At 42.0% G+C, this 22,918-nt stretch overlaps 1 protein-coding gene across 2 annotated transcripts in view; it reads right to left on the bottom strand.

Annotated features, from left to right (window-relative positions):
* ITGBL1 (integrin subunit beta like 1) overlaps nt 1–22,918 on the bottom strand; it is a 220,713-nt gene that overhangs the window by 7,077 nt on the left and 190,718 nt on the right. For both annotated transcript variants that reach the window (XM_057494564.1, XM_036893712.2), the window contains exon 9: nt 6,108–6,254. In XM_057494564.1, coding sequence (XP_057350547.1) covers nt 6,108–6,254 — 147 coding nt within the window. The remainder of the gene's footprint in view (nt 1–6,107; nt 6,255–22,918) is intronic.

The following is a 22,918-nucleotide window of genomic DNA, read 5'->3' as shown; positions in this document are numbered from 1 at the left end:
GAGCAGAACGTGGCTAATTCTTATAGATGGCCTTCCAAAACGGTGTTCAAAAATAGATGTTTTTTTTTCTTTTTCCAGAATTCAATCATGTTTTATAAGTGTCTGCTCTTTAAAGGAATTGAATAATAAGTTCTGTTAAATAAGGATGCATTTTATAATTAAAATAACTGCTAAATTATTCTGTTTAAAATTTTGGATTTTTGTTTACATGACTTTCTTAAGGGAGGGACCCCCTGCCTATTGGGTGGCTTGTTGAAGTGCTCAAAATGTATACACAATTGCTCGTGTATATTTGACTCACCAGATCCCGCCCTCAGGAGGCCCTGGCGTGATCAAGCACAGCTCTCATTCCCCCAGACGTTCATCTCGTGTGAGGCTCTAGGTCTAACCACTCTCCTCACTACTTTATCTATTTCTCCTCTTTTTACTTCCTACCTAATTAAAAACTTCCTCTTTGGTCATGCAAAATATTTTAATGTACTGAGAAACAATTTCATTAATGATATATTTAAAAGAAATGAAAATACATGAATTAAATGATGTCACAAAGAGAGGAAAGCCCTCTTGGTCTACATGTCTTTACATAACAGGCTAAACAAAAAAACCCTCACATGGCAAAATCACTTCTACCACAGCAGTAAAGACAACTTAACATCAGAAAAGGAACACCCGTGAACAGGACTCCCCTTTCTATTTCCTTGGATCCATTGATCTTTCTAAATGTGATTTCTTCTTACAAAAGGATGGCCACCACTACATTTTTCAGGTCAAAGATTACCTTAAGAGAATGTGAAGTAGGAGTATTTTGGCATAGTTAACAAAATACCAATTCAAAATACACTGGGAGCAGGGCAGGGATCAATCATTAGTGGTTTTATGATTGAAAAATGAGTTAACAATCCAGTTGATAAAATGGTTAGAGAAAGGAATTATATGCATCATAGAAACCATGGAAGGATTCATTTAAGCCTGTCCCAAGCATTAAGCACTCTATGATATTTTATCATTGGAAACTGGTACATGCATTTTAGCTGCAAGAATCCCCAATGGCCAAATTAAATTGTCCACTTCCCTTGTCACACTTCTCAAGGTAAGGGAGGAGTCAAAATTAGTTCCATGCTGAGAACCGTGTTTACATTTATTAACTTCTTGCATAACCACAGGATGATTTCTTTCAGTCTTGACTTGTTTTCCTGAGGGTCTCAGTTGATTGGCAGGCTTCTGACCATATCCGGACAACTTTCAGCCCTGATGAGGGGCTGACGGTCTGGTGGTAGTTGAGAGGCCATGTGCTGAGCCCATGTGGTCAGTGTCCGCGGCGGGCGGTGGTTTCCTCTCGGTCTCAGCCAGGAACAGTGCTTCCTTACTGTATACATTTATCTGTCCTAATTTTAAAGACTTTTCAAATGTCTAGGCATGGAAATGCTCACCATTCAACTGTTCATTTAGCAAATGGTTAACAGTATATCTGCAAACAAAACATGGGACGTTTCATTGACTTTTTATTGAAATTTCCTTAGAAGGCATCGTATTTAGTGCTTAATTACTAATTATTTGAACAATTAAACCATTCTCAGTTATTTCTAAAATAGTATGTCCCTTACATTGCACAATTATTTCTATGAAGAAGTAACTGACTTTAAATGTCCATGATATTCATGTAGTACATTTAGTATATCTTTTTTTTTTTTAATTTTGTCACAATTCACAAGATGAGCTCACATTTCATCTTTAAACTTAACCTCTAGCTATTCAAATCGTTATTCAAATCACTGCTTTTCCTTGTGAAATGCTTAGCTTCAGGCCATGGCAAAGTATTTCCCTAAAACTATGAAGCTCAGCTAAAGTTTACATGAAATACATTGATGGATCATTTGACAAGTAAATTCCAGTTCAAAAAGCCAACTAGTCACCGAAATACTTAGAATGCAAAATGGGGATTGGTTTTTGTACGTGCTCTCAAAAACTGGCTTTTCTCAGTCAGCATTTTCCCCAGCTGTGTTGTTCCTTCGTGTTCATCAATTCTCAGCACATCTCAGAGGTAGGAAATCCTACTGCTTGTGAAACTAGGAAGCGCACAGATGTAATAATAACCCTGTGTGAGTTATAAGGTCTCTTGCAGTGCCTCTGTTGTACAATGCTCGGGCCGCTTTCATCAATAACTGGAGGTCAAATTGCCTGTCTCTGGACAGGATTCTCTCCGACAGACACAGGCCACAAGACTGCCAAGAGGTAACCAACTGTTAGCTCAGCTGGCTGGGCCCCCCTCACACCCATGAGACCCATTCCAGCCATAGGGAGCAGCTGGCCCATCTTGGCAGGAACCGTAGGGTAGGAAGTTCATGACCACACCCTCGCTACTCCATTTATTTTCTTTCTCAGCATAAAGACCCTTAAACGTACTTCCACCTCCCTTCTGTGCTTCTTACTGCCTTCCATTCCTGGGGATTCTGCCACATTTGCTCATGTGTCTTCAGAGCATTCTTAGACTTTGAAGGGGAAATAAATGAAATATTTCTGCTTTCAAAGATGCAAAGTGGAAGTACAGAGAGGATGAAGGAAATTGCCACATGGGTTCTAGATAACAGTGACCTAAGATTTCAGTCTGATCCAATCCGCTCTTCTATGTATCTACCTATCAGTAATGCCTTGCAGGGAAAACTATCATATAGCTTCAAAAGAAAATGAGTTGTATGTCCCTGCAGATTAGTGAGGCAGCTGGAACATGGGGCTACGGTTGGTTCTGAAGCCAGTCTTTACCCAATCTCTCTTTCCCAGGGAAGGAGAGGGGGGCTGGCAGGGGCAGGTAGCCGTGAGGGATCGGTGTGTGGATGGGTGTTCCATGGACGCACTTGGATGATGAGGAACTCAACAATTACCACTTTTAAGGAGACTTTTAATGACATGTGATTACAGCCATTGTCATACCACAGTATCTTTAAGAATGTTGGAAGGGATGACTTGGATCTAGGTGGAAATTTCAAGGTAAAAAGGTTATTGTGTACTCTTGGGCCCAAATAAATAAATCCCCAAACAAACAGCCTATGAATTATATCCCACATTCTGCAAAGGTAGCAAAATTTGGGGGAGACCTGGCCCTCAGCTCATTGCCGTGGTTATTTCCCCAACAATCTGAGTCTGAACGCAAGGCCCCTTCGGCAGCCGCCCCACTGATAAAGTTGGACTCCCCTTTTCATTCATCGAGCCTGACAACGTGCTGCAACCTGACGCCCAGCAGGCAGTTCTCACTGCTGTGCTGACTACTCCATCTGTTATGAAGGTCACAACAATGTATCTTGTTTTAAATTTTTCTATGGAGTGATTTATTGTCTTGGCTATAAATTTGTAAAGAAATAAAACGCTCTTTCTTCATCGTCTCCTGAGGTGGCGGCTTTATTCACAGCTCATGGGCAGCGCACGTTTCAGACTCGTCTCAGTGGTAGAAACACGTAGCTGGGTAGGGCTGCTCCGTGGCGCACTGCGGCAATCTGCCCACTGTTCTCACCTGTCCTCTAATTGGCAAAAGAAAAAGATCCCGATCTCCTTTGTGATCATCACTGCCAGGGGCTTTCATTTACAACTTTGAGCCCAAGTACGTGGAATGAGACATGCCAAGAGATACACGGCTGCAGCCACATGGCTTGGAACAGGGTTCTCTTTCCCACGGCCATGTTGAGGACCCTTAGTCTATTTCAGGAGCGCCTTTTCCTGTGGTTCTTGGGGTGGGGGTGGGTGGACCCTCCCTGGGGACAGGAGTGACTGCGGCGTCCCCCGCTCTCCTGTGTGCCCAAGAGAGGGCACAGTTCCAGGACCTCTACAATCCAGCAGCGGTCCCCAGAGGAGGAGGGAAGAAAGGAGCCGCAGCCGGCGCTGCCAGAGGTAAGACTGCCTGCGATCACCGCGACTCAAAACACGCGGCCTCCGGGCAGCTTGTGCGCTGCCTTCTGAGGTTAATGGCACCAAAATTCTGTACCCATGGAAGGATAAACACGCAGTTTAGACAAATACGCTTTTAACCGTTCACTGATCTCTGGATATAGGTCCACCACCCAAAGCAACTTGAAAAGGCATTGACTAAGAGAGGTTTTCTTCTTTTGTTTTGAGGCAATGCTTTTGGGAGAGTATTTAGTCAACCTCTTTTTCTTCTTCTTTTTTTTTTTTTTTTTTGCATTTTCTACTTTTATGATGTTGACAAATGAGAATCAGAATCTCTCCTCAAAATGAACTGACTTTAAAAAGAATATTTATTTCTCCAAAAGAAGCTACTCCTCTTTTTGTGTGAAGTTCAGGGTAGGAAAGGACAGGCTGGTATTCACTACACTGGTGAGCGTGCCGTCTGTTTTCCCCTGTACCTGCCACTGGCCATGACTTAGCAAAGACCTGCTCATGGACAATGTTCATGATTTGCTAGTGTGTCTCGTAAACACATTTACACACCTCCAAACACTGATTTTAAAATAGGTGGATATAAACAAGCACACTAATGTTTTCCTACAAACGGACATCCTCATTCAGTAGAGTTTCTGTGGAAAGTTAATTATCATTATTCCAATACGCATGCCATTATGGAGAACCAACTAAAAAATATCTAAACTTTAGGGCTCTGTGTTTAGAGCAATACTTAGGGGGAAAAAAATATAGTTGGGGCAAGTTAGCCATTCTCAGTGCTTTTTTATATGCAGGCCACACCCCTTTGCTCAGACATTTCTTTTCTCCCCTCCCTCTTTCCCCTGGGAGTTAATTCCATCCCTACCTCCTTTCCTGTTCTCCTGGTTAATTACTTCCTCTGCAATTCCTTCCCTTTGTCTCCTTCCTTAACCTCTCCTTCCGCCTCTACTGTTCTTGTAATAGAGCTTGAACCTAAAGCAAGTTCAGGTTTAGCTTGAACCTAAAGCAAGTGTTTCCAGAAGCTGGAAATGGAACCAATGCAAGATTTGTCTGGGACTTGGAATTAGAATGAACTTAATAGAACAAACAGGGAACAAAGTGGGGCCTTTAAGCTGCTTTGAGTGCTGCCTGACTGGTGTAAATGCATCAGGCTGAAAGCATGGCCTCCTTGCAGATCATTGTTAACCCACAGTCTCAATTCCTGGAAACCAAGACAACCACAGTTGTCTATCGAAATGAGCATGTTCCAGTTGTCTTCCTTCTTCCAACTGTCACAACATCCATCTGTTTTTATCTTTGCAATTTTGCCAAGAAGCCTCTTGCAATCTGACAGCATCAGCTTTGAGTGGCTGGCGAAGGAACAGCCAGTGTTCAGGGACACATCCCTGCAGCACATCCTGCCTCCGAGACCCCCTTCACAGGCACTCCTGGATGGGCCCATAAGCACTCTGAGTGCGGGATTTTAAAGCACTTTCAAGAATTTGTACAGAAATGTCAACATCAAGGTTTCCAAAATTTAATCTATTAGTTATTCTTTCCCTACCCAGATAAGAAAATTGTGGGGGAGGGACATTGGCCACATGGTAGGCTCAACATTTTTTTTGTTTTTTTAAAATATTAGATTACACATATTTGGCTGCAAAACTGGTAATTTTCAGGCTAAAGAAAATTACGCCAGACTTTTGGGACCCATACACTTTTTTTCTTTCCTTTTCTTACAAGGTGAAATATTTAGCCTCCTTTGAGGTCTTTCTCACATCCCACACCTGCCCTCCACACACACACCTGCCTGGTTTGGCCTCTGACATGCCAAAAGCCGCATCTCTGGGCAGCTCGGACACGTGTGATCTTCCTTCTCAGTTCTGGCTGTGCTGCTGAATGGTGAGCCCATCAGCTGCCCGTGAGCCTGTTGTTGTGTCCATTCGGTGCCCTGTGTATCCCGTCCTTCTTGATACATTCATCAGCCCCCCTCCATTCAGCAATGACGCTGCATACAAGTGGCTGGGGATCTTATTGTATGAAACCTTTCTCACACATTTCATTTTCTTAGATCCTATACTTCACATGGTTAAGTTTCAAGCTTCAAGTCAGGCACAAGCAGAGGACAGTGTGGTTTACGTGCAGGCAATGTGAGGTCTGGAAAAGATGGTTGTAGGTGCTTCTGTACCCACCATGTGTCAGAACAGGGACCTGGTCCAAGCTCCGGCAGAGGTACTCACCCTTTCCTGAGCACAATATGCCATCTGCTGATTCACACAAACTCTTGCTTTGTTCCTCCGTCATATTGCACTTCCTGGGATGCTGGCAGAGCTTTCCAAACCAGCCTCGCTCACAAACGCAGCGACCGCAGGAACACGAGCCATGGCCTGTGAAGCAATCACAGGGGGAGAGGAGAGGACGAGGTGGGTGTATACCCAGCTGAATCATGGTTTCTGAGGAAGAAAGATGCAAACCTAGGATCTCACTTCCTATCAAGCAAAGACACTTTCCCTTCATGCGTAGTAAATCTGGCATGTAATTGTTAAAAGAACTTCACTACAGAGTTCTAGCTTGACAGAATATATTTGAACGTAGCACAGGAAGTGGACTAAGAAAGAAAGGAACCTTGAAACAATTTAAAATCGGATTTTTGGCTTTCATTCTTGATACAAAACACTTTCTCATTTGCATCTCTATCAGTACGGAGTCCCAGGGCTCTCCTCGGGAACACAATGACAGCCAGACCAATTTGCCAGGTGAATCATGTTACTGGAGCTTGTAGCATTTATTGATTGCTCTTTTATTGTTTGCTAATAAAAACAAAAGGTTAACTTCCATTTGAATGGCAGCCAGGATCATATTACTTTACCTGTGTACCTCTCTACTAATAAGAACAGATGCGAGTATAAGGAACACGCCTCTCTCTTATCATACAGAAATTAAAAACAGCATGAGACTTAGATTCATATCCCTTAACTTTTTTCACCTTTTGTTTCTGTCACTGGGCTCCTGATTTTAGGGATGTTTGTCTTCTGGTATGTCTACAGCATTGTATTTGTGACAGTTAGACAGCGGCATATAGATCTGTCTGTGTTGCTTGCCGCCAACACCCCATGAAACTACATCATCTCCCATTTAATTTCCTGTTTCCAATCAGCACGTCATGCTTTTTCCCATGTGCATGTTACCTTACAACCAGATTTCTCCAAACAGGACAAACAAAACAGCTATTTGGTTAGCAAAATTGACTATTTTCTGTGAACAGAGCATTTTGCTAGGCACCAGGGGATACAAAATCTAGCATAATGGAAACAGTGTTTTCTGCCATATGCCCAGCAACAGATAAAATCATTCCAACTGATCAGCCCTTATGAATCTGTTGACACCATTAGGGCACAACCGTTTGCTCTGGCAGGATCTTCAAGACTGTAAATCCAGAGGAAAATATGTTCCCAGCCCAGGGCAAGTAACCTTTGAAACTGAAATCAAAGGGAGAAATAAAGTGGGAGAAAACTGTCTATTGCTTACAAATAGTCGCCTACTGCTCACCCATGTCTCTCACAACCCGGGGGCAAAAAGACCCCAACAAACCTCTCTGGTCCAGGTGCATGCTTGCTCTCCACCCCCTTTATAATCACCTATTGATTCGGAGATGGACTACTTCTCTCCACCCCTTGGAAACACCTATTGATATGAAGATGCACTAAGGCCAGGCGAAGAGATTTTGGAAATATCATGATTTTACCCACAAAAAGTAAACCTGGTCCATCTGCTTCCTCCCACACTCAGCTCTGCACAAGGAGGGATGAGTGGCCAATACTAATGGTTTGCAATTCATCACTATGATTAATTTAACCTAACCACTCAGATACCAAAATAACATCTCTCCATAATACATGATCATCTTTGGAAGTTGCTGGGGAGAAAGAAACTTCCTCTATCCCTAGAGATTCTTCTAGCTCGTCTAAGAATCAAATTGACATGAGACAGATAAACAGGAGGAAAAAACCCAAAGTTTAATTACGTACGTACAGGAAAGCCATAGACATGGGTTCCAAAGACAGTCAGGGAGACTGAGGCACAGATGTCATGAGGAACCAAGGAGAAGGAGGCAGGGGTCTGAGACTTCACAGGAAAAGAGAAGCAATTCACAGGAATAAGAAAAGAGTAAATGTTTGATGAACAAAACACTTGATGCACCCCACAGAAACAAATCTTAACAAACCCAGTCACACTCCTCCCAGCCTACCACACCTAGTTTACATTATAACACAGCTCTCTGTGGTGACAGCTCTCCTTCTGCAGCAGCTCCTGCATCTAAATTATTTGTACGCAGTTGGGGAGTAGGAGGTCAAAGTTTCATTCTGAGTCTTTTGGGCCTTGATCTTTCTCCACTCTGAAATAATCTGTACGTCACAGTGGCACATCTTGGGGCAGCCTGCCCTGGGACCCTACAAAGTCAATGGGAAGCAAACTCAAAGGAGACCAGATGAACAGACCAATTTCTAATAGCCTCTTCTTATCCACATGCTGACTTACTGAATTTAATTTCAGCACAGCCCTTTGGGTCAGGCATTACACCCATTTTACCATCAAGAAACTGAGGACAGAGAAATTAAGTACTTTTGCCTCAAATCACATAACTCAGCCACTCCAGATGAAAACATGACTCCAGTTTCTCTAGTTTAAACACCGTTCTTTTCCCATGTGTCACGTTGCCTCTATATTTCACTGTGAAGATAAACAATGACTATCAATTCTAGACTTCTGGTAGCCTTTTCTTAATTACTATCTTGTTGACTGCTGCATAGTCTGAAGGTATTCACTTGACATTTCATGGGCATTTTCTTCTTAAAAGTCTCTCCTATATAGGTTTTCATGTCAACAGACACTCCTTATCCTTTCAACCATTTTTTTTGACCTAATTAAGGATAGATCCCTGTCTATCCTTAATCATCTTCTTTTTTCACTCTAAAATCTTTTAAAAAATTGATCAAATCACAGGATTTCAGATAACCACAGGGTTCACAGGGCTCTATCCCACCCTCTAAACCTCTCCTGAGTTCCAGTCCTGTGATTCCACTTTTTGTGTTCTAATAGCATCAACAATTGATACTTCTAGACCTCTACATGTAATAGTCTCCAAAATCCTGCTCTTCTGTATTATCCATTTCTTTTAATAGCACAGCTCTCCTTCCAGTCAACCAGTTCACCGTGTTTTAAATCGCGTTTGAGTCTCCCTTATTCCCTTCACCTAAGTAAAGAGTTGCCAGATCCTGTTGAAACTATTATGCAGACAGACGTGAGCGGGGTGCAGAGAGCATAAAACCAGAGAGCCAGAAAGGGCTCACAGAGTTAACTGGTTAATTAGTTTCAAAGGCTATGAGTAACTCGGAATGTCCCAATATTCCCCAGATGAAAAACGATTCCCCAGATAAAGAAAAACATCAGAGCACAGCCCATGTCTTCATTGTACCAATTAGATCAGGCCTCCAAGCCCAAAGATTGTCAATCAAGGACTTCCCTGCCCTACTTTATGAGTTAGGGCAGGGAGATGGGACAAGGGTCATGCCACTGTAAAATCTATTTAGCCTGTAAAAAAGGCCCAGTTTATTGTTTGACTTAATCTGTGTTCTTCCTCTTCTTTCAGCCCCTTAGTCAATTAAGTAACTTTGTAATCAGGACAGGAAATAGACCTCCTAAATATAAATTAACCTATGTACATAAAGAAGGTAGAGATCTGGACCAACACTGTCACCTAAATACCCCTATTCTTAAGACAAAACTTCAAAGGAATTATAAATCACCCCTATACATCATGCCTTATGCTGACCCTTACCCAAAAAGGACCTATAAAACCCCAAACCCTAAGCCCTTAAGAGCATCTCCTCTCTGAGATCGCCTCCACCCCCCTTTCTTGGAATGTGTACTTTTTGCCGTAATAATCTCTTCCTCCTTCAGACAAGTAGAGCGGGGCTAGTGAGAGCTCTGATTTGGGCTTGCAAGTTCCTGTAACAACCCGGGTGACCCAGGCAGGACTTCAGCTGTACGGCCATGCTCCTTAGTAACCTGTTACCCCATTACAGGGTACAATAAAAGTTGCTTTGCTTTCTTGACTTTGTTTTCACTCTGACTTCCCTGAATCTTCGAACCCAGTTCCTTCCCAACAAAATTACCTCCAAATTTTCCACCCATGTCCCCCCATCTACATCTTTGAGAAACCATCTATCATGTCTTTCTCCAGTATCCCTGCTCACAACCTCCCATAGCGCCTCTCCATGCACTTCCCAGCCTTGAGACCTAGCACCCTGTGACTCCTGAAAGCCGCTGGGAGGCAGCTCACCTACATTAGCCTTCCTTATGCTATGGGTTCCTGAAACAGGCTCCCAAGCTACTCTTCCAACCTAAACCCTCCTCCCTTGCTTCTTCTCTCTCATATATTTTGACGTAATCAAATGAACCTACTCACTGTTCCCTAATCATTTCCTGTGACTTTACAACATCATGCTTTAGCTGAGGCAGGAATCTCCTGACCCTAGTCTACACATCCAGATACTGATGAATTTTCAAAGTTCAGAAACAGTTACTGTATCTCTGGGAAGACTTCTCTTAGACCCATCTCCTCCTCCTCTGAATTTCTACACCACCTTATTCTTTCCCTCCATGTGGACCTTTTGTCTTCCATCTTGGGATACGCTGTTATGTTTCACGTAAACCCGTTACTTGACTGCGCCTCCTCGTGAGCAGGAATCGTTCCTGATTCATCACTGTAGTCTTCAGAGGGCCAAGCACACTCTCTTAGACAAAGCGGATCCTCAAAAAATATTTGTAGACTGAGGTTATTTTTTTAACAAAATCTCCTTCTCAGTTTTTTTTTTTCATGAATTCCAAATGAGAGCCATAAACTGAATCTAGGATTTATTTACAGGTCACCTGGTGAATAAACTGTTGTTCCAGGACAATGGACAGTTGTTAGATGGCTCTATTTGATTTCTGTGCTCTGTAGAGGAATGTTAAGGAATCAGTGCCCCCTGAGAGCTACATCCTCCATGAATAGACATTAAATTGGTTATATCTTGACCTCTCCAATAGAACAAAAGCCCATTTAAAGTGAGGCCTGCTTAAGAAGTTCAAAAAAAGTTGTCATCTTTGGAAGCAGATAATCTGGGGTAACCAAAAGAATAAGAAAGCAAAAGAACTTCTTGTACCAATCCCATTGAACTATGAACTTATCAAATGTACATGTTTCTTACTGACCCTGGGTTAGTAAGAATTACTACCAATTTCATATAATTGGAATCATTTAATTTCTATTGCACAGAAAGAGTCTACCTTTGACTTAGGATATCATTGAGAATAACTAAATGGCTCCTCACTGCAAGTAATTTAATATGAAATTTATGTTTAAGGAAATAGGAGATAGTTCTTCATTTATTAGCTCATTTATCACATCCTCCCACAAAATTAAGTTGGCATTTAGCCCAGACAACAGTCAAAATGCCTTGGTAGTTAAATGTTTGCTTTGCCATTTACATGACTTTCCTTTACTTAAGAAGTTTTTAAAAAGGCTTTCAATAATATCTTTTTTAGTAAACTCTAATAATATAGTCATCCATTCAAGAACTATTTATTGGGCACCAGTCATCACACTAGCTCTACACTCATAGTGCTTACAGCCCACTAGGGGAGAAAACAAGCAATAACAGTGAAGAAATACACTTGAGCTATGGAAGAATTAAAGAGGGTGCTAGTATCTTCAGTAGTCAGAACCCTGTTAACTGGCAAAGTCAGGAAAGGGCTCTGTGATTCCCCTAAGGAATGAGGAGGAGTCAGGCAGCCAGTGTTCAAGGAAAACTAATGAGAAGTTCTTGGAATAAAAAAGAGCGGGTGGCATCTTACAGGCAGTGAGAAAAGGTCAATGTGTTTGAAGAATAATGAGTCAGAAAAAAATGGAATAAATAGTAAAACTGGAGAAATATTCAGGAATGAGAGCACAGCAAATTGTTTATTCTTGGTAAGGAGTTTAAGTTTTATTCTTAGAGGAATGAGAAATCATACAAGGGTATTATGCAAGACAGTGATGTGATATAATTTATAATTTGCAAATTCATTTTGGCAACTGGATAGGAGGGATTAAGGTGTGCTGGGAGGAAGTATGGGAAAAATGAGGGTATTGCAGTAGTCCAAGGGAAAGGTGATAGAGACTTAAAGAAGCATGATGGCTGTGCAGATGGAGAAGGAATGGACATCTAAAAGTAGTGGTGCCTAGATCATGGGAAGATGGTGGCGTGAGTAGTTCAGTGGAAATCTCCTCCCCAAAACATATATATTTATGAAAATACAATAAATATAACTATTCTTAAAAGAGACACCAGTGGATACAGTACAACAGCCAGGATACATCTACATCTGCGAGAACTCAACATCACACGAAGGGGGTAAGATACAAGCCGCTGCCAGGTGGGACCTGAACGCCCCCCAACCCCAGAACCCAGTGGGAAGAAAGGAGTCAAAACGGGGAGGGAGTGAAAGCCCAGGACTGCTAAACAACCAGCTCTAGAAATCCGCACCCGGAGCGCAGACACAAGGTGCACGGGGTGCTGGATATTAGAGAAACGGAAAAGCAAAGCCTACGGGCAGTTCCCCGCAACTAGCGCCCCTGAGACAAAACAAAAGCGAGTGCTTTTTGCAAGTCTTAAAGAGACAGGGACCCCACAGTTGGACGAAGTTGTCCTGGCATACTTAGCCAGCAGCTGGGAATCCTGGGGAACTATAGGCGCCCTAACCCCCTGGGCGGCAGCACAGCTCTGAAGCCCTTCGTGGCACTAAGCAGTCTGCCAGTCATTCCCCCAACTGGCATGGACCCTGACACACCGGCCAAGTAGTGGGAGAGTAGCAGCACACACCGGGGGCGGTGGCGCAGGAGGGGACCAGGAGCGGCTCGTGTGAGCCCACTGCAGCGGCAACTGAACAGCCCGAGAGCAGACTGCATGCGTCGGTGGCAGCGGCGCCGGAGGGGCCCAGGAGAGGTCTGCACGAGCCTGCAGTGGTGGTGACCAAGTGGCCCACACGTGCTGGTGGCAGCGGCACCAGAGGGGCATGGGAGAGGCCTGCGCACACCTACAGCGGTGCCAGAGGGAGCAGCTGTGCTCCCAGCAGCCTACTGGAATCCCAGCCCGACACACAGCCACCTGGACCAGACCCAAAGGCTGCTGCCGGCACAGAGCTGCCAGCAGGGGAGCCGCTATTGCGGAGGAGCACACCTGGCGTGCCTGCCACTCCCCACAGGGCTCCGCACTGCTCTGATGGAAACCCTGCCCACAGCAGATTAGGAGATTAACCCACTGGCTGCTCCAGGAGTGCAGGTAACCGACACAGGCAGCGGAGAAGGGCAAGGCATCCAGCAAGCAGGAAAGGACTTTCTTCTCCAAGCTGACACACCAGCAACCTGCCTACAGCCACCGCTATCACTATGAAAAAGCAGAAAAATTTAGTCCAGTCCAAAATAGTCCAGACAACCCCTGAGAGAGGATCTGCAGAGACAGACCTAACCAGTATCCCTGAAAAAGAATTCAAAATAAAAATCATAAACATGCTGACGGAGCTGCAGGGAAATATACAAGAGCCAAGGGATGAAGTCCGGAGAGAGATTACAGAAGTGAAACAAACTCTGGAAGGATTTATAAGCAGAATGGATAAGATGCAAGAAGCCATTGATGGAATAGAAACCAGAGAACAGGAACGCATAGAAGCTGATGCAGAGAGAGATAAAAGGATCTCCAGGAATGAAACAATATTAAGAGAACTGTGTGACCAATCCAAAAGGAACAATATCCACATTATAGGGGTAACAGAAGAAGAAGAGAGAGAGAAAGGAATAGAAAGAGTATTTGAAGAAATAATTGCTGAAAACTTCCCCAAACTGGAGGAGGAAATAATCGATCAGACCATGAAAGTGTACAGAACTCCCAACAGAAAGGATCCAAGAAGGACAACACCAAGACACATAATAATTAAAATGGCAAAGATCAAGGACAAGGACAGAGTAGTAAAGGCAGCCAGAGAGAGAAAAAAGGTCACCTACAAAGGAAAACCCATCAGGCTATCATCAGACTTCTCAACAGAAACCTTACAGGCCAGAAGAGAATGGCATGATATATTTAATACAATGAAACAGAAGGGACTTGAACCAAGGATACTGTTTCCAGCAGGATTATCATTCAAACTTGAAGGAGGGATTAAACAATTCCCAGACAAGCAAAAGTTGAGGGAATTTGCATCCCACAAACCACCTCTACAGGGCATCTTACAGGGACTGCTCTAGATGAGAGCACTCCTAAAAAGAGCACAGAACAAAACACCCAACATATGAAGAATCGAGGAGGAGGAAAAAGAAGGGAAAGAAATAAAGAACCATCAGGCAGTGTTTATAATAGCTCCATAAGTGAGTTAAGTTAGACAGTAAGGTAGTAAAGAAGCTAACCTTGAACTTTCGGTAACCACGAATCTAAAGCCTGCAATGGTAATAAGTACATACCTTTCAATAATCACCCTAAATGTAAATGGACTGAATGCACCAATCAAAAGACACAGAGTAATAGAATGGATAAAAAATCAAGACCCATCTATATGCTGTTTACAAGAGACTCACCTCAAATCCAAAGACATGCACAGATTAAAAGTCAAGGGACAGGAAAAGATATTTTATGCAAACAACAGGGAGAAAAAAGCAGGTGTTGTAGTACTAGTATCAGACAAAATAGATTTCAAAACAAAAAAAGTAACAAGAGATAAAGAAGGACATTACATAATGATAAAGGGCTCAGTCCAACAAGAGGATATAACCATTATAAACATATATGCACCCAATACAGGAGCACCACCATATGTGAAACAAATACTAACAGAATTAAAAGAGAAAATAGAATGCAATGCATTCATTTTGGAAGACTTTAACACACCACTCACCCCAAAGGACAGATCCACCAGACAGAAAATAAGTAAGGACAGAGGCAATGAACAACACACTAGAACAGATGGACCTAATAGACATCTACAGAATTCTACATTCAAAAGCAACAGGATACACATTCTTTTCAAGTGCACATGGAACATTCTCCAGAATAGACCACTTACTAGGCCACAAAAAGAGTCTCAGTAAATTCCAAAAGATTGAAATCCTAATCCTACCAACCAACTTTTCAGACCACAAAGGTATAAAACTAGAAATAAGTTGCACAAAGAAAGCAAAAAGGCTCACAAACACATAGAGGCTTAACAACATGCTCCTAAATAATCAATGGATCAACGACCAAATTACAATTGAGATCCAGCAATATATGGAAACAAATGACAACAACAACACAAACACCCAATTCTGTGGGACGCAGCAAAAGCAGTCTTAAGAGGAAAGTATATATCAATCCAGGCATATTTAAAGAAGGAATAACAATCCCAAATGAATGGTCTAATGTCACAATTATTGAAACTGGAAAAGGAAGAACAAATGAGGCCTATAGTCAGCAGAAGGAGGGACATAATAAAGATCAGAGAAGAAATAAATAAAATTGAGAGGAATAAAACAATAGAAAAAATCGATGAAACCAAGAGCTGGTTCTTTGAGAAAATAAACAAAATAGGTAAGCCTCTAGCCAGACTTATTAAGAGAAGTAGAGAGTCAACACACATCAACAGAATCAGGAATGAGAAAGGGAAAAATCACGACAGACCCCACAAAAATACAAAGAATTATTAGAGAATACTATGAAAACCTATATGCAAACAAGCTGGAAAACCTAGGAGAAATGGACAACTTCCTAGAAAAATACAACCTTCCAAGACTGACCCAGAAAGAAACAGAAAATCTAAACAGACCAATTACCAGCAACGAAATTGAAGCGGTAATCAAAAAACTACCAAATAACAAAACCCCCGGGCTAGATGGATTTACCTCCTAATTTTATCAGACATACAGAGAAGACATAATATCCATTCTCCTTAAAGTTTCCAAAAAATAGAAGAGGAGGAAATACTCCCAAACTCATTCAATGAAGCCAACATCACCCTAATACCAAAACAGACAAAGACCCCACCAGAAAAGAAAACTACAAACCAATATCCCTGATGAACATAGATGCAAAAATACTCAACAAAATATCAGCAAACAAAATTCAAAAATACATCAAAAGGATCACACACCATGACCAAGTAGGATTCATCCCAGGGATGCAAGGATGGTACAACATTCGAAAATCCATCAACATCATCCACCACATCAACAAAAAGAAGGACAAAAACCACATGATCATCTCCATAGATGCTGAAAAAGCATTCGACAAAATTCAACATCCATTCATGATAAAAACTCTCAACAAAATGGGTATAGAGGGCAAGTACCTCAACATAATAAAGGCCATCTATGATAAACCCACAGCCAACATCATACTGAACAGCGAGAAGCTGAAAGCTTTTCCTCTGAGATCGGGAACTAGACAGGGATGCCCACTCTCTCCACTGTTATTTAACATAGTACTGGAGGTCCTAGCCACAGCAATCAGACAAAACAAAGAAATACAAGGAATCCAGATTGATAAAGAAGAAGTCAAACTGTCACTATTTGCAGATGACATGATATTGTACATAAAAAACCCTAAAGAATCCACTCCAAAACTACTAGAACTAATATTGGAATTCAGCAAAGTTGCAGGATACAAAATTAACACACAGAAATCTGTGGCTTTCCTATACACTAACAATGAACTAATAGAAAGAGAAATCAGGAAAACAATTCCATTCATAATAGCATCCAAAAGAATAAAATGCCTATGAATAAACCTAAGCAAGGAAGTGAAAGACCTATACCCTGAAAACTATAAGACACTCTTAAGAGAAATTAAAGAGGTCACTAACAAATGGAAACTCATCCCATGCTCCTGGCTAGGAAGAATTAATATCATCAAAATGGCCATCCTGCCCAAAGCAATATACAGATTTGATGTAATCCCTATCAAATTACCAACAGCATTCTTCAACGAACTGGAACAAATAGTTCAAAAATTCATATGGAACCACAAAAGACCCCAAATAGCCAAAGCAATCCTGAGAAGGAAGAATAAAGTGGGGGGGATCTCACTCCCCAACTTCAAGCTGTACTACAAAGCCACAGTAATCAAGACAATTTGGTACTGGCACAAGAACAGAGTCACAGACCAGTGGAACAGAATAGAGACTCCAAACATTAACCCAAACATATATGGTCAATTAATATACGATAAAGGAGCCATGGACATACAATGGGGAAATGAGAGTCTATTCAACAGATGGTGCTGGCAAAGCTGGACAGCTACATGTAAGAGAATGAAACTGGATCACTGTCTAACCCCATACACAAAAGTAAATTCAAAATGGATCAAAGACCTGAATGTAAGTCATGAAACCATAAAACTCTTAGAAAAAAACATAGGCAAAAATCTCATGGACATAAACATGAGTGACTTCTTCATGAACAAGGGAAACAAAAGCAAAAATGAACAGGTGGGACTATATCAAGCTGAAAAGCTTCTGTACAGCAAAGGACACCATCAATAGAACAAAAAGGTATCCTACAATATGGGAAAATAAATTCATAAATGACAGATCTGATAAAGGGTTGACATCCAAAATATATAAAGAGCTCACACACCTCAACAATCAAAAAGCAAATAATCCAATTAAAAAATGGTCAGAGGAGCTGAATAGACAGTTCTCTAAAGAAGAAATTCAGATGGCCAACAGGCACATGAAAAGATGCTCCACATCATTTGTCATCAGAGAAATGCAAATTAAAACCACAATGAGATATCACCTCACACCAGTAAGGATCGCCACCATCCAAAAGACAAACAACAATAAATGCTGACGAGGTTGTGGAGAAAGGGGAACCCTCCTACACTGCTGGTGGGAATGTAAATTAGTTCAACCATTGTGGAAAGCAGTATGGAGTTTCCCCAAAATGCTTAAAATAGAAATACCATTTGACCCAGGAATTCCACTTCTAGGAATTTACCCTAAGAATGCAGCAGCCCAGTTTGGAAAAGACAGATGCACCCCTATGTTTATCGCAGCCCTATTTACAATAGCCAAGAAATGGAAGCAACCTAAGTGTCCATCAGTAGATGAATGGATAAAGAAGATGTGGTACATATACACAGTGGAATATTATTCTTCCATAAGAAGAAAACAAATCCTACCATTTGCCACAACATGGATGGAGCTAGAGGGTATTATGCTCAGTGAAATAAGCCAGGCAGAGAAAGACAAGTACCAAATGATTTCACTCATATGTGGAGTATAAGAACAAAGAAAAACTGAAGGAACAAAACAGCAGCAGAATCACAGAACCCAAGAATGGACTAACAGTTACCAAAGAGAAAGGGACTAGGGAGGATGGGTGGGAAGGGAGGGATAAGGGCGGGGAAAAAGAAAGGGGGCATTACGATTAGCATGTATAGTGCGTGGGGAGCACAGAGAGGGCTGTGCAACACAGAGCAGACAAGTAGTGATTTTACAGCCTCTTACTATGCTGATGGACAGTGACTGTGAAGGGGTATGTGGGGGGGACTTGGTGAAGGGGGGAGCCTAGTAAACATAATGTTCTTCATGCAACTGTTGATTAATGATACCAAAAAAAAAAAGTAGTGGTGCCTAAAGGACTTGCTGGAGGACTGGGTGTGTTGAGTGAAAGAAAGGACTGGTTTTCTGGCTTGAGAAACCATGTTTATAATGATGCTACTTATCAGATAAGGAAGCTGCAGGAGGGGGAAGAACATCAGCTCTGTTTTGAATTGACTGAGATATTCAGAGACATCAGGTGAGGGCTGGGTGTATACAGGCTGAAGTTTCCAAAAGCAGATGGCACTTAAAGCTTGGAAATGAATGAGCCTTCCTTCCAAGGGAGAAATAAGTCTCAGGAAATGCCAATCTTAGGGTAGGGGTAGAGCAGGAGAAGCCAGACAAACAAAAACGTCCAGTAAAGAAAGAAGAGGAAGGGTGAGTGTGTTGTCTTCTATGACAAGGGAAAGCATTCTATAAAGGAGGCCTGCTGAGTGGAATGTTCCCGAAAGCTGAAATTTAAAGGAAAAAGAAAAATACTATGAGGGTAGTTTCAGTCAACTTTTGCTGGATCAACCCCACTGTGCTGTCACTTCAGCCTGGAATACCCAGGGGTGGCAAATATACTGGAGAATCATCTACATATACCATTCAGGAAGAACAATTCTGCTCTGTGGTAGAATCCAGTGATGAGTCCTCTTCGTATAATAAGTGTACAACAGATCATTCCAGAAAGAACCTGTACAGAGAACCAGCTTGAAGAACCATTTGGAGTATGCTGAATTTGCCTTCAGCTGACTTCCTAAGACTTCACACAGGGGAGTATTTTCCATTTGATTTTCATTTCCAACGCCATTCACCCCCTTCCAGATACTTACCTCCTTGCCCTGATGGAAACACCATCAGTGATGTTCCTTCCTATTTTCTTCCCCTCCCCCTTACTAAAATGCTCACCAAGAATGCTGTGGACCAGTGTTGTCCAATATAGTAGTCACTAGCCACATGGGACTATCTAAATTCATTACAGTTAAGTAAAATTTAAAATTCAGTTTCTCAGTTGCGCTGGTCACATTGCAGGTGCTCAGGTAATCACATGTGGCCAGAAACCACTGTGCCGAGTAAATGCAGATATAGAACAACCCCATCATCTTTGAAGTTCTATTAAACAGTGCTGTTCTAGACAATGGCCTTTTCCCATAAAATTCATTTCCTTAAGACACTGCAAGGAGGGCTCTTAATTAAGAAACTGGCCCATGAGTGGATCTAATTGCATCAGATACTATATTTTGCCTGCATGATATTCTTTTTTCCCTTGTTAAAATTAGGAGACCTCTCATTTTTCTTTTTAGGGAGAAGATAATATGTCCACCTGGAAAATGTTTGATTACCAAAGATCCTTTTGACCTCGAGGTGCCCCTGGGACATAGTTCTAATAAATGAGATACAGGAGAAAATCCCCAGGGTGAGGTTTCCAGGAAAGCTATTATCTTTCAAAGGAAAGGGAACAGACGCAGCCAGCATGTGTCCTCTGCCCTTTACCTCCCCTCTCTTCTTTCCTGGAAGAGGGGCACAACTACAGGCTCTTATGAGCATGACAATAAAAGTCTCACTGGAAGGCAAAGTGGAAGGAAGTGAAGATGGAAGGTGTGCGGACACTGAGGGCTGTCAGGTGGTCACCTCACCATCCACCCCAGACTGACAACCTGCAGATTTATTTGTATCAATTACCTACAGCCAAACACAGTCCTTACTGGGTACCCTTCTGAACTCAATAAAGAGATTTTTTTATTTGAAGACGTAGTTTGGAGAAAATCTCGCCTCATCCATACTGTCCAGCTAAGAAAGGCTTGGCCTGCATCATGCCTGAGGTCGTCCCCTGCATGAGAGCTCCGGGAGAGTCTGGGGGTCACCACATGTGTAGTCTCAGGCAGCACCATCTCCTTTAACTGTAGCTATAAACTAAAGAACTCCTTGAAGAAATGTGAACTGATTGTGTAATTAAGAGGTGGCTCTTCATTATTCCTTCTTGTTTCTTAAATTGGACTCATGGGCAGCTACTCCAGGAGCAGAGAGGGAAGAACAGTCCAGTCCATGCCAGCTCCTCATGCCAGGTATATGGCACACAGGAGGGAGGCCTCTGATCAAGCTCTTATTAGGCTCAAACAATTAAAGGCACATGAGCCAATCTTAAATGAAATCTTACAATCATACGACTCTAAGAAATAATACATTTTAGGAACTAGGACTCTGGACAAAGTTTTTTTCAGTAGTAACTGATCTTTTTAAAAAATCCATACATATACAGGTCACATCAAATTCTCAGTGTTAATAAAGATATTTTGAGAAGGTCCACAGGTGTTCTCTGGTCATTGACTAGGACGCATCAATAAGTCAATTACAGGAAGAATGGTTGGACTTCACACTGACTTTCTTTCCACCAGTCATCCCCATGACTCTCATTTTCAGGTTGTAATTTCATTGTAATCAAAACTGAACTGCTTAAAATTATGTGATTACTTGCATTCACCTTCATGTACAGTCATTAATTTCTCCCAGCCTACCAGAATTGGCTTCATCATTTCTAGTGTTATTGTTTGGAAGGTTCATCAAGAGCAGCATTGGCTGTTGGTTGCCAGGCACCTGCTGATTAGGTAGATTTATGGATGGTTTTAGTTTAACTCATTCCTTACTCGCTCAAACACTCAGGCAGTCCCTGCTTCAGAGTCAGAGACCAACCTTTTGCTCCCTGGACATCTATTGGCTCCCTGGACACCTGTTGACTGCCTGGACACCTGCTGGCCTCATAGGGTTGTTGCTGATCCAGGAGAAACGCCTCAGAAACCATGGCTCACTGTCCAGTGGTGAACTGAGAACGTTACCCAGATCAGTGAGTCTCGAGTTTGTTCTCCTCTGCAGCCACACCGTAGGGATGGTGCTGGTGTGTATCCATGCTCGGTAGTTAGATCACTTCACCACCAGCTGCCACATCATGGGGAGATTAAATGCTTTGGAAACTGGTGCCCATTCCTTCCCTGAGTCCCAGAAATGCTGTTTTGTACAATGCCACTTTCATTCCGTAATACTCTACAGCTAGTGCTTCGAGATACCTGTGGCAGATGTATTGTTTTGCTGCATTATGGAGGCAGACACTCTAATCGTCTACTTCCCATTACAGAGAGCATTCACCTAATGTCCACTTGGCACATAGTACAAGGCACATTCATTCTTTATGTCTCATTCTTACCTTAGAGCCAATGGGTGAGCATTATTATCCCTATTGTACACCTAAGTCCAGCGAGGCAAAGAAGCCAAATAACCTGTCGAAGTGACTACAGTGAGTAAGAAATCGAGCTGGAATCCAAATCCTGCTCCATATGAATATGATTCGCCTTCATCTTGCTGCGTGGCATGGCCCCACTTAGTTTAAAAGAAAATGCTTAACTTATAAGTGATTCCCTTAATTTATAATTTAATCATAAAAAGTTCTTGAGCATCAACCATTATTCTAAATTTAAAGATACAATAATTTGAGAGAGACAGTTTGATAATATCCACGAGATTTGTACAGACCACAGCAGTAACTGTATGGATAACACAGCCTTAATTGGCTGCTTTTCCATTCCTGCCACTTTTCCACTATCCTACCAGTATCTCCTCTACCTTCCCAATAAATTACTTGCATCCAAATCTTTATTGCACAATCTTACTTCCTACAGTTTCTCTGCAAAGTGTTCTAGTGTCTGGGGAAATTATGTTTCTCGTATATCAAGTAATTGATAATCATGTTTATACATTGATCTTTTACTAGTTTGGCTAATGGGAGTCAGTTCCTCCTAGGGTGCAGACAGCTCTGGGTAGGTGGACAAAATACAGACTATAGACACACAGAGTTAAGAATTAGTCTAAAAATTATCACTTTGTGATATTCTTTCTCACTTACCTAATAAATATTTGATCTCATATGACAGGGAGATATGTAGATTTGTTTTCCTCTTTCATTTCCTCCCCAAAGTGAGAGAAAGACAGGTTCACTGTGGGGGAGGGGGTATATAATTTGATGGATATGTAAATGTCACAGGTTTCTACAACATCAACCAATTCAACCAAGTCACCAAAGCAGATGGGCAAGGAGACCCACATGAGGCAGGCCCCGCATGTTGGAGGGCGAATGGCCGTGACAGTAAAACAAAGACGTGGGTCGGGTACTTCCAGGAGCCAGGCAGTCTTTCTGTGTGTCACTGTGAGAATTAAGTGAGTTAATATGTGCAAAGTACTTTTTTAAAGGCTATAATCAGCATAAGTATTTCTGGTTAACTCATATCAGCGAAGAGAGACTCAAATCTAAATTAATATTGATAAAACAAAACAGTTCGGTGTCACTCTTGGGAAATCTGAGGTGTAGCGAGATATCCAAGAGCAGAAGGCCAGAGCTCACACCAGGTCTGCCACTTTTTAGTGATGG

The sequence above is a fragment of the Manis pentadactyla genome, chromosome 17 (assembly GCF_030020395.1).
Source record: "Manis pentadactyla isolate mManPen7 chromosome 17, mManPen7.hap1, whole genome shotgun sequence".
Classification (NCBI taxonomy): Eukaryota; Metazoa; Chordata; class Mammalia; order Pholidota; family Manidae; genus Manis; species Manis pentadactyla.
The sequence above is the reverse complement of the archived record's forward strand: the minus strand, read 5'-3'. Positions and strand labels throughout refer to the sequence as shown.